General features: G+C 39.6%; 1 protein-coding gene across 1 annotated transcript; it reads left to right on the top strand.

Moving 5' to 3' along the window:
* The first annotated feature begins 1,707 nt into the window (after positions 1-1,707).
* On the top strand, positions 1,708-10,825 carry LOC148949534 (uncharacterized). The gene is made up of 2 exons (XM_089092718.1): positions 1,708-2,211; positions 9,410-10,825. Exons 1-2 carry the CDS (start codon positions 1,708-1,710, stop codon positions 10,823-10,825), a joined length of 1,920 nt encoding a protein of 639 aa, XP_088948844.1.
* Positions 10,826-12,517: the final 1,692 nt, after the last annotated feature.

Consider the following 12,517-nt stretch of genomic DNA (forward strand, 5'->3'; position numbering starts at 1 on the left):
GTATTCTTTAAAGGTCCAATAACTATGTCTTTAGAGATAAAATGACCCACTACAGCCTCTGGGGAGAGGTTTTTAAGTTATAATATGGAAATAATGTTTTATTTGTTGTTGGGAATATGCATACATTTTTGGGTGGGGAGGGGAGAAAGAATTTTCTGCTAGGAGGATTTTACACTGGGCAAATTTTACATGGAGAGGGAAGTTTTCAGTGGGTGAACTTTTCAGGGGAAATTTTACACTTGGTGAATTTGCCAGAATTCTTATATGAAAGTTCTTTATGTCTTGCTTTTTCTTTACCGATTCAGTTTTAGGCGTGGAGATGTTAAGGGTAATTGTCCGGGTTAAATTTTTGCCAGGATTGAATTGTCCAGAGGATATTTCGGCTAAGAGGGGAATTTTTCCATGGAGGTGGAGCCAGGTATCCTGGCGCTATTAAAAAAAATCGATATTAAATAAAAAAAAACAAGTTTTTTCAACCGAAAGTAAGGAGCAACGTTAAAACTTAAAACGAACAAAAATTATTACGTATACGAGGGGGGTTGCTTTATCCTCAACACCTCGCTCTTTACGCTAAAATTCAAATTTTATCCCAATTCTTTAAAAAAAACTACTGAGACACACGGGTCGTTTAATTAGAACAATAGATAACTTTTTTTGAAGTGCTGAAAAACTGTAGCATGAAGAGTAAGGTATTGAGGAGGGCGGCAACCCCCTCATATAAATAATAATTTCGTTTCGTTTTAAATTTTAATGTTGCTCCTTGCTTTTAGCTGAAAAAACTTTTTATTTATTTAATGCAGCTTAGAGATAAGGAGGTGAAGCTTTCTAATTAAGTCAATTTGGAATTTAGTAAAAATATTAAGACACAAATACAAAAGTTTCGAAATAACACTTTTTATTAAGATAAAGATACACATCCTGGAATCCTTAAGCTTGGAGGGAACTTGCTCAATAACCAATTTTCTAGCTAAGAACGTCAATAAGCTGGATCGATGTGGTTGGTTTGTCATATATATAATCAAGTTTTTGAGACTATAGAAACACTCTTTGACTTGCAGAACAAACCTCTGCCCGTTTGTTATCTTATTAGAAATACCATGGAATATTGTCGGATTATTGTAAGTGTGTAAGTATCTTGTTATATATTGTTATATATTATTGTAGATTTCTGATACTTGTGGTCTACTTGGGACAACCAGTCCCAGTAGAATAACTTATATATTATTATACCTTGTACTAGTAAATGTTAACTGAATAAAAGTATTGTATTAGAGCCAATCTCTGTACAATCTACATTTAGTCTCTCGAATATACCCAGCTGGTACGCCTCATTAGTTCGGTCATAGCCTAATGCACACTACCAAAGTTTAATTACCTTAGGGCCATAGTTTATCTCCCATATAAAGGGAGAATAAAGGTATCTACAACAATACCACCCTTAATAGCATAAAATCACTTTACTACAACTGGTGGCGGTTGCAAAAACTGGGCCGAGAGGGCTAGATAAAAATACTAAGTTGAAATAAAATGGCTTTAACAGAGGAAAAAATGGCTTCCCTATCAACGGTGCTTGAAATTGCCAAAATTATACCAGAATAAACGGGAATTTCAGATGTAGATGAGTTTATCGAAAAATAAAAAAATTTCGATGAACTAACTGAGTCGTTTGACGATAAAGTCAAAGAGCAATGCATTGCAGCCAGATTAATGGGAAGCACCCTTAAACATTTTAAGGCAATTAAGGAAAAAGAGCTAAAGGAGATTAGTACTCTAATTGAATCTTTTAAAACAAGGTTCATAGAGACAAGAATATCCGAGAGGGTAAGAACAGAGGTAGTGATATTCAATATCTCAGCCAGCATGAGGGAGCATGACGAGACAATTAGTCGATTTGCAGGATTACAGTTCGAAAAAGGTGGAAATAGCAAGACAGTAGAAACTGTCCAATCGTACATTTTTGCCCAGGGATTACCAAAAAACCTGCCAAGACTAACATTATCACAGAAACCGGAAAATCTAGAGCAGCCTATAATCCTAGTAGAAACAGAAGTAAAAATTGACGAAGCTATGAAAAAATTTGATCAAATGTCAATTAATAACACAGGAGCCCAAAAAAGTATAAAAGATGAAAAGGGACAGAAGCGGGTAAACTCTGAGGAGCCAAACCGTGAACCAAAAAGGCGCGACGGAGGCCAAGGGTCACCGTCTAGGGTGACCGTGAAAGCTGACAGATTCCACGACCTTGAGAGATTAGCTGCTAATAATTATAGAAAATATGGGCACCCACCCCCACTAAAGACAGATAGTTAGGGAATCAACAATGACAGCTAAAGAATATTTAGAAGTAACCAGAAAACCAACAAACAATTTAAGAAAAAATTTAATTGCTATTATTGTAGCACACCAAATCACTATGCAGCAGATTGCTGGCATAGTATACGCAAAGAAAGCCAGACGTACAAGACAAGACACCAGTTCAGAACGCAGGGGGGCAGAACTTTAGGAAGACAGGGAACAAATAATACTTGCCAAACAACTAATAATATTCTCGAATTTAGGCCTAGAAGGCAAATGGTTAACAACACCCCAGGGTCAAAATAGCAACGCTGAAGAAAACTGGGATAAACCCAGAAACTTTTGGTCAAATAGTGGGCATTTAAACGGAGAAACCAGCCTTTAAGGGTCGCCAGAGCTGAACCCTTACAAAGACCCTTTATAGTTTAGAGTGTTGTGATACAAATGCAAATAATATTAATCTACCGATTTTGTGTTGTTTTAAAATTGAGTGTTTTCAAAATTTACCATGTTTATTAGATACGGGTGCGTCTAAATCATTAATTCGAGGGGAAGTATTTAAGGGGTTTCCTCTTAGAGTGAATAATTACCTAAGCAGATGCAACAAGACCCTGGCATAAATAACAAGTCTAAAGCTGACAAATTTTGGGGAATGTCCATTAAAATTTAACAAAGGGTATAAACGAATAACAGTAATGTTGATAATATGTAAGCAACTACCATTTCCTTATATTCTGGGAGTAGACGCTATAGGGAAATATTGGATCATATGGAAACCCCTAAATGATACAATAACCATAACCCAGGCAAATGAAACTAATAGGCCAATTTGTATTAACAACAGATAAAGAGATTGACGGTTCGAATTATAACCTGAAAATAAACTCAAAAATCACAATAGAAGGGGGAACAACGGCTCAAGTGCTAGCAACATTAAATACAAAAGAAGGAAAGGTTAAAACAATGGATGCCATGATAGGAGGATACACCCTCGAAGAATACCCCACGATTTTCGTGGAAAATCAAGTTATTAAAAATTGAAAATGGTATCACTTACTTAAAACTATCAAATCTACGTAATAGCAAAGTAAAGCTGAACCAAATAGGGCTTGGGTCAGCGAAAAAGATTTCAAAGTCAGAAATAAAATCTCTAAACAGCCCATAATTAAGCGTAAATTTCACTAGCCATGAACAAATTCCATCAAACCCGCAAACCACAAGAAAAGTATGGAATGACAAAAACTGACTTTTTGCAACAATTTGATTTAAAACATTTACCGGAAAACGTAAAAACCCTGGTGGGAAATATTCTTTAGGATTTTAGATGGACATTCGCCAGACACAAAGCGGATTACGGATTAACTCACTTACTCACGCACAAAATATCAACACAGGGCCCTCCAATTAAAAAGTCACCGCATAAAACACCTTATCATTTAAAACCATGGCTAAACGACCAAATAAAGGAGATGGAAGAACAGGGAATAATTAAAGAGAGTGTTAGCGATTGGAGTTTTCCAATAGTAGTAATAAGAAAAAAGATAATACCTGGAGATTATACATATATTTTAGAGCGCTAAATGCAGTCACGGTAAAAGATATTATGAAATTACCAAGAATTGATACGATATTAGATTCGCTGGGAGGTACAAAATACCACACTAGCTTTGACTTAATAGCAGGATATTGGCAAATAACCGTAGATCCAGATACAAAGCACAAAGTCACAGTAATATTAATGATGGAAGAACATTTACATTTGAACGTATGCTTTTTGGCTTATCATTTAGTCCAAACTGCTTTAGTCGACTAATGAATTTGGTGTTAAAAGATAACGAACCAGGAAGGAAAAAAGATACCTTGGTTTACTTAGACGATGTAATTTTGTTTACTGAAAACCTAGAAGACCATTTAGTCGGACTTAAAAATGACGTTAAAAATAGTAGTACCAAAACTAGTTTTTCTTGGATATCTGATAAACCAAGGTACTATTTCGCCAAATCCAGAAAAATTTAAGGTGATAGAAAATTTACAGCCACCAAAAGATAAAAAAAAACTGATCAGTTTGTGGTTTGTTAAGTTATTTCCGACGATATATTAGAAATTATGCGACGATAGCACAACCTTTGAAAAACCTTTTGAAAAAATCAGGCGAATTCGAATGTCCATCGGATGCAATACAGTCGCTGAATGAAATAAAATGGCAATTATTACAGGCGCCAATACTTAAACTACCAGCTTTGTCACAAGATTTCTGTTTACAAAAAGATGCGTCTGGGTACGGAATTGGGGCCATATTATTAAACTTAGATTCGAAGGAGTAGAATCAATAGTCCAATACAGCAGCAGGTCGCTGACGGAGGCAGAAAGAAAATATTTGACGGTTGAAAGAGAATGCCTAGCAGTTGTAGTTTGTACAGAATATTTTCGCCAATTTTTACTTGGAAAAAATTCATATTACGCGTAGACCAAAAAAAAAAAAAATTTGGCTACATACTATGCAAAATACTTCAGCGCGGCTGACACGGTGGATACTACGTCTGCAAGCATATTCGTATACCCCAATATATATATAAAAGGCCGTACAAACATTTTACCAGACTATTTGTCACGAAATCCTGATACGGAAGGAAATTTGATAACAACCATCCAAAAAGAACTGGAAGGGGTAGACATACTATCTAATGGAAACATTTCGAATCATCAAGATAAAGCTGATATTTGTTTAGCAATGAAATCCTTTTTATCAAAAGGAACGGAACTGCCAGAGCACTTTAAACATTTTTTGAAGGACTTAGATAATTTTGATCTAGATGAAAGTAAAAACCTTTTGGTAAGATATTATTGAGCACCCCAAGAATATAGAAAAAATTACTTAAAAATTATTCCAGTAATTCCAAAATCACTGAAAGGAGAAATTTTACAGATGGCACACGCCACTATTGGCTGTCATATGGGAGAAGCCCAAACTATTGGGGGGATAAAAGGTTATTTTTATTTTCCAAAAATGTATTCAAATGTAAAAGCTTTCACACAAAGCTGCCAAGAGTGTGCCAAACAAAAGTCACCACCAAAGAACCCTGAGGCCGAATTAGGTCAATACCCCATCCCTGCAGGCATGGGCGTAGGGAAGGGGGGGCAGCTGCCCCCCCCCTAGAACTTCAAATTTACGATAGATATTAGCGAGAACTTTCCGTATGTTGGAATTTTTTGTTGGATGTTACCTGGTAGATGATTAAAAAAACTAAAAATAAACAGGAATTTCCGAATATCGTTTGCTATATCAACATTTACGTTTTGATCTTTAATAGTAATTTTCAGTCCGATATATAGATAGGAGACTGGCCCACGATTGGCTGATTTTGACTTGTTTCACTCTCCATGAATTGATTCAAGCGATAAGAAGTTGCTGATCATGTCAAAGCAAAAGGTTCGTTCGTCTCTGCCTTAAGTTTGGCCACCGGACAAAAGAAAAAGAAAAGTGACCAGGGGAACATTAAAGCTTGTTTTTTGGCTATAAAATTAAGAAAGAATATGGTCAGCATAAAAGACTACAGAATGAATTCCATTAAGGTTTAAAAAAAAATAAAGAGTATTAATTTGAAATTATCCATTGACTGATCAACACCAAAAGTAAGCCGCTCCGCTAATCTTGGTGTTCTACCTTTCAGTGGTGGCAGTTTTATTTCAACTTCTGTCTTTAAGACACTATTCATCTCGTCAGTTAGCGCAAAGTCTCTTGCTCCAGTCTTCTTCCAAAAGTGGACCTTAAGTTCTTCAGTTGCTACTTTTGATAATGATAACGTTATGAACAGAATTCCCTTTCTTGCTCTTCAGCTCAACCAGAATGTAATCACCAGCCTTGAATTTCTCAGTGTCAAATTAGAAGTTGCTGGTTGGGGGCTTGTCTTCAATGTCTTTGCTGGGGTCTGAAGAGTTGTTGTACACAGGATCACCTACGTCAGAATCGTCACTCTAACTGTAACTCTTATTGCCAGAGACACACCTTTTGCTTTATAGTCTTTTCACTTTTCTGACTTTCTTCCGTTCCAGGACAAGGGCTTTTTGGCAGATACAGCTTTTATCCTAGCAGTAATACATTCTTTCATAGGGGTGTTAGTGAGCACTTCTGACTTTTTCATATTTTTTTCCTGTTCATTTTTTGGGTTTGACTTGATTAATAAAATGCTGCAAGTAAAGCAAAGAATGAGAGGCAGTCATCCAGCCAAAAGTATTTTGTGAGCTGATCATGATGGTTCCTGGTAAAGCTCCCCTGAGTAAAACTTCCGGACACTGTTTTTGTGGGGAAATAAATAGAGGAGGGACTGTGTTCCCAACACATTAACACCGGCACCAATCGTGGTCAACTGACCTCTTTCTACTGACGTGACTTTCCCTACTTACTTCTGACCACGCTGTGCAATGATTTTACCAGGCTTGTGGATTTTTTCAGACCTGATTCGTCAAAACTTCAAATGTCTTGTGCTCTGAACATGTGTTTATATAGGCCTCAATCCAGGTTGTTAAAGAAAGCTCCTACACTGTGACAGTTGAAAGCAGTTGTCCGTCATAGGCTTTTACTTATTGGCGTTCTTACTGATAGAGTTTAAAGTCAATCCATAAAACCACGGTACCAATCTTTACCTGTAATTCCTCGACCGTTTCCACTGCCTTTGCAGTTCCGTTATCCTGCACTTTTATGCTCTTAATAATGGCATAAGTGTATGCAAATTTACATGCTTCTAGGTGAATACAGTCGAAAGCATATCAGCTATCGTTTTCAAGTAATTTTTAATCTTTTTGCTTGTTCCTCTGTAAATATTGATCATGGGTTGTAACAAAGTGTAAGGAAATTCAGGTCCAGACTTTTTAGAGGGATATTCAGCTTCTCAACTTTTTTTATGTACTCTTGCAGCGTTCCTCTAGGGATACCCATGGTACTTCCAGAGAATCCAACTGACTTCTTGTAGATAAGACAGAAAAACTGTTATTTTGTCTTCTTCTGGGTTCCAGTCACCTTCCTTTCTTTTCTCTTCTTTTTTACTTTCGATTATTCTATCTTGAATGAAATTTAGATGGAAAAAAAAGAACTTCACTTCACCTACTGTTCTGACGGGATTAATCAACGCCAGAAATAACATAGTTTTGGGTATTAAGCTTGCCTTCAACCTTTAAATATGCTGTTTACACAGCTTTTACAAGCATAGCCCACTTTTGGACACCTTGGTACGGCATGCCGAATTTGCCCTGGGTATTGTGGCCGAACATGGGAGTTCATTATCCCACAGGATGAAAAAATACTAACAGCAAACTGGTGAACATGGCACGTCTCGGAAGCTGCCAAAAACAGGCAAATAATAGGAGAATACAATGTGAGTTTACAACGCGAGTTTTCTAGTATTCTTAATTAGGCGTAGGCTTTCAGACAAAATTGAACAAAATTCCAGAGTTAATCACCTTAAAACCTGATCCAATCTGAAATTTTTGGTAAAAGTATTAATGAAGGTCAGATTTTAAAAAAAATACACTGCAATCTGTCACAGCGTTTATAATCCCCCAGAAGCCCCATAGGTTTTTGTATTGAAACTGTTTGCTTTGGCTAGACGTGGGCCGGTCTTCCCTATACCAATTTTAATATTTAATTTTGCCCAACTGTAAACTTTTGAGTTGAATTCTTAGAAGAAGCTGTTATCCAACCATAATGTGATTTGTGTCAAATCGCTTTTGTGGTGTTTATGTTTTCTGGAAATTGGAAGTAAGATAGTGGGTCTCTTATGTTATACTGTTGTAGGAAAAGTAGAATATGGAAAATGCTAAAGGCCGAATTTTAGTGAAATATAGAATGACTAGTTTCTAAAAACCTATATTCAAAGGACCTCGGGAAGTATTAGCAAGATCCCTCCCCCCTCCATCACAGAAGCGGCCCCCCCCCCCTACACAAGATGCTGCCTACGCCCATGCCTGCAGAGGTAGGAGAATTAATGTCAATAGACATTGGGGGGGGGGTGCAGGAGGAAGTTTGCCAGTTTCCAGGAAAGGAAATAGGTGTGTATTAACAGTAGTTAACCATTTCAACTCATTTTTATACGCTTTTCCAATCAAAGACGAAAAAACATAAAACCTTGCGAAAGTTTTAGTCAACCGGCTGTTTTTGGAACACGCGATATTCGCTAGAATTTTACTTAGTAACAATGGGCCATGTTTTAGAGCCAAATTATTGGACAAAATCACGGAATATTTTGGTGTAAGGTGATGGTTTACCTCGTCTTACATGGCATATGCTAATGGAAAAGTTAAACGCAAACATAGGGAATTAGCTTACTTGCTGGGGATACATGCAAGAGAGGACAATGAGAATTGGGACGAACACATACCATTAGTAGTCTTTGCAGTAAATACGGCTTTTTCACATTCTTTAAAAGAAACGCTATTTTTTTTTACAACATCTAAGAGATCCCAGAATTTGTTTAGATGAAATACAAAATGGTACAATATATTACAATCTGGACCAATACAAGCAAGACATGGTGATGAGAATGAGAAAATTTATGGAACAGGCTAAAGACAGTTTGGAAGATGCGAAAACAGAACAAAAAGAAAAATATGACAGAAAAAGCAAAAATAAGACAAATTTTTGTTTAGGAGACTTAGTCTATTTTAGACCAATTTTGCAGGTTGGAGGTGAATGGGTTGGAGGTGAATGGAGGTTGGAGGTTTAGATTGGAGGTGAATGGAGCTCGTCCGGAATGATGCAGACCATGTCTGCTCACCACGTACCTCTGGATACGGGGTTTTCCCTAACTAAACGCTCCGATCAGGGTTGCCTCTGCCTCATGAGGTGGGTGGAGCCCACCCCAGGATTCTCAGTGTACAGGTAAATCCTGGCTCTAATCAGAATCCAGGCCTAGGGTCGGTTGGGCTTGCAACCCTCCAACCGAAACCCATTGCAACGAATAGCGTAACAACTGCCCCGGATGACCAACCTTCTTTTATCCCATCACAACCCTTGCTTGCCCCTGGACTGAGAAATGACCAGCGTTTGAATCTTATTGACCAAGGTGGCCTCCGAATTACCACTTGGAGTACATTGTTATAAAATTTTCCCGGAGCTAAGACGCTTCTGGTAATAGAACTGAAGCGATTCCGCGTCTCTTTTTCTAGAATAACAGAAACCCACCTAGTCAGGATTGTAAATGATCCCATAAGTGAGGGATACTACCTTCTCTGGTCTGGCCATACAACCACCAGAAGAAATGGAGTCGGACTAGTTCTTGATGACAAATCCAAGAAGTGTCTATTGTCATTCACTCCTGTCTCGGATAGAATCGCTAATGCTCGACTAAATCACAAGCAAGGAAAAATTATGGTCCTTGTTTGTTATGCCCCGACAAACAAAGCTGACACCGAAACAAAGGACATTTTCTACTCTGCGTTGACGAATAAATTGTCTAAGATATCCCCGCACGATATTGTCATTCTCCTGGGTGACCTTAATGCAACTGTGAGCGACAACCACGACTTATGGCAACAAATCATTGGACCATTTACTCCGGATTCCCTAAATGACAATGGTCTAAGGCTTCTACAACTCTGCAGCATGCACAACCTTGTGATTACGAATACCATGTTTGCAAGGAAGGATATTCAAAAATATACATGGTACACTAATGACGGCCATACCAAAAAAATGATCGACTACATCATCGTGTCACAGAGATGGAGGTTTTCGATCAGTAACTGCAGGACTTATAGGGAAGCTGAGATTGGCAACATTGACCATCGCCTCGTCGTCACTAACATGCGACTATGGCTCAAAGCCCATCGCTCAGAACCAATACCAGCCAAGATCGATGTCTCTCGTCTCCGCGATCAGAAGATACGGTCGAAATATGCCATTGATGTATCGAATCGCTTCGACGCACTCCTGCCATTTGAAAGTTGTGAAAACAAATGGCTCTCGTTAAAAAGGAATGTCCTGAAATCAGCGACAGCAAATGTTGGTCGGAAAAAGCGTGCTAATAAAGCGTGGATTCAGTCGGATACGCTTGACGTCATAGTGCAGAGACGCAAGGCGAGATTACTCGGTAACATGCCAACCTATAGAAGCCTTAATGGGGTCCGCAGCCAACTGATACAGCGAGACAAGAAACTGTTTGTGGAAAGGAAGGCACATGAGTTAGAGTGTGCAGCCAAGAAAGGTGACGTTGGCGGTCTCTACAAGCATCTCCGTGATCTAACAGGAGACATAGCCCCCTCGGTTGCATGTGTTGTCTCTGGGGATGGTAAGCCACTCAGTGACGAAGCTGCCCAGCTCAGTCGATGGAAAGACCACTTCTCGGGCCTCCTCAACGTCGAAGCCGTAACGCATACTGACCAGAAACTTATCAGCCTAGCCACCAGCACCCAGGAACTACTGACAACTGACACAGAAACTCCTTTGAAGTCATCAGAAATCTACACAGCAGTAAAATGTTTAAAGAACAACAAAGCGGCAGGCATATGTGGAATATCTGCTGAGCTCCTGAAATAAGCCGGACCGGCAATACTACTTTGGCTCCATATGCTGTTTTCTTTGGTTTGGCACACAAAATGGATCCCAAAGGACTGGCGAGCTGGTATAATCCTGCCCTTATGGAAGAGAAAGGGGAGCAACGGCATCTGTTCGAACTACAGAAGCATAACGCTACTTTCCGTGCCTGGAAAGCTCTTTTCTATGACCCTGCTGGATAGATGCACGAGTATCCTCAGAAGAAAGAGGAGAGTCCAGAAGGCTGGGTTTATTTCCGCGAGATCCACAATCGAAAAAATCTTTACCATGCGCCAGTTAATTGAGAAGACGAAGGAATTCAGGAGGAAAGCATATGTAGCCTTTGTGGACTTCAAGGCTGCGTTTGACTCGGTGAATCGCAACTCGCTCTGGCTGATACTTCGATCAACTGGTCCACCAGACAAATACTGCAAGTTGTTTGAAAATCTTTACGAAGAGACCGTGGGTTGCGTCCAAGTCAACGGCAAACAGAGCACGACATTCGGCATCGAAACCGGTGTACGACAAGGGTGTGCCGCCACCCCGCAACTGTTCAATTGCGTGATAGACCATGTCATAACACGAACAACAAATCGCCTGCCCCTTGGTCTTTAGTTTGGAGATCGCAGTCTGACGGACGCTGACTTCGCAGATGATATTGGTCTCGTTGCTGACTCGATTGACCAGTTGACTGACGCTTTGGAAGTCCTACAGGAAGAGGCAGCAAAAGTGGGGCTGAAAATAAACTGGCTTAAGACGAAGATAATGGCAATTGAGCCCCCAAGCCCAGTCTCGCCCCCTGAGAACATAACTGTTTGCGGAGCTCCTGTTGAAGTTGTAAAGAACTTCACTTATCTTGGCTCCGTGCTGTAAAATGAAGGCTCTATAGAGGAAGAGGTGTCTAGCCGAGTTTCAAAAGCCTCGTCTATCGTCGGAAGGCTCAACAATCTCTGGAGAATGCCGCAAATATCTAGGTGCACGATGATGCGAATTTATAATGCATCGTAGGCTAGGTCCTCCTCTATGCAGCGGAAACCTGGCCTCTCAAATCAACAATCCTCAGCATGATAGACGTCTGCCAGACGAAACCGCTCCGTCGGATTCAGGGACTTCGATGGGACGATTTTGTAAGCAACGCAAAGTTGCTCGCACTCAACTCCCAAGTGCCATTCTCCGTCCAAATAGCGCACCGTACTCTTTCATGGTTCGGACACCTCCTGCGTATGCCGACGACAACCCCAGCCCGAATAGTCTACGATTTTGACGCTAAAGCTAATGGCTGGTCTCGCCCGAGGGGCAGACCTCAGACAAGGTGGAAGGATAGCCTCAACAAATTCCTTGAGATAGCTAACATCGCTGTCGAAGAGGCCCCATTAATAGCAGTAGACCGGTCAGCCTGGAGGAGAAGAGTTGCGACGCTCTCTACGCCACCCCCAACGAGGCAGGAGCCTTAAGTCAAGTAAGTCAAGACTTGGTCTATGTAGACAAAACCAATCTAGAAGGGACAAAAAAGTTAAAACCGAAATGGGACGGGCCCTACAGGATTGCAAAAATTCTACCAAATAACTTAATTTATATTCTAAAACATCAGTTTAATGAAAAGGAAGAAATAGTACACCATAATAGAATGAAAAAAGGATTTTTCTCAAAGCCATGGAAATCAGAGCCTATTCCTTCAGACGAAGAAATAGATGA

The sequence above is a fragment of the Artemia sp. Qi Xiang Cuo genome, chromosome 8, assembly GCF_049724085.1.
Source record: "Artemia sp. Qi Xiang Cuo chromosome 8, ASM4972408v1, whole genome shotgun sequence".
NCBI lineage: Eukaryota > Metazoa > Arthropoda > Branchiopoda > Anostraca > Artemiidae > Artemia > Artemia sp. Qi Xiang Cuo.

Excerpts from the sequence above, each read along its gene's own strand:
- LOC148949534 (XM_089092718.1), top strand. The coding sequence starts at position 1,708 with ATGGGAAGCACCCTTAAACATTTTAAGGCAATTAAGGAAAAAGAGCTA. Across the intron at positions 2,212-9,409 it reads GCCAAGGGTCACCGTCTAGG|ACGCTTCTGGTAATAGAACT; the intron begins GTGACCGTGAAA and ends CCCGGAGCTAAG.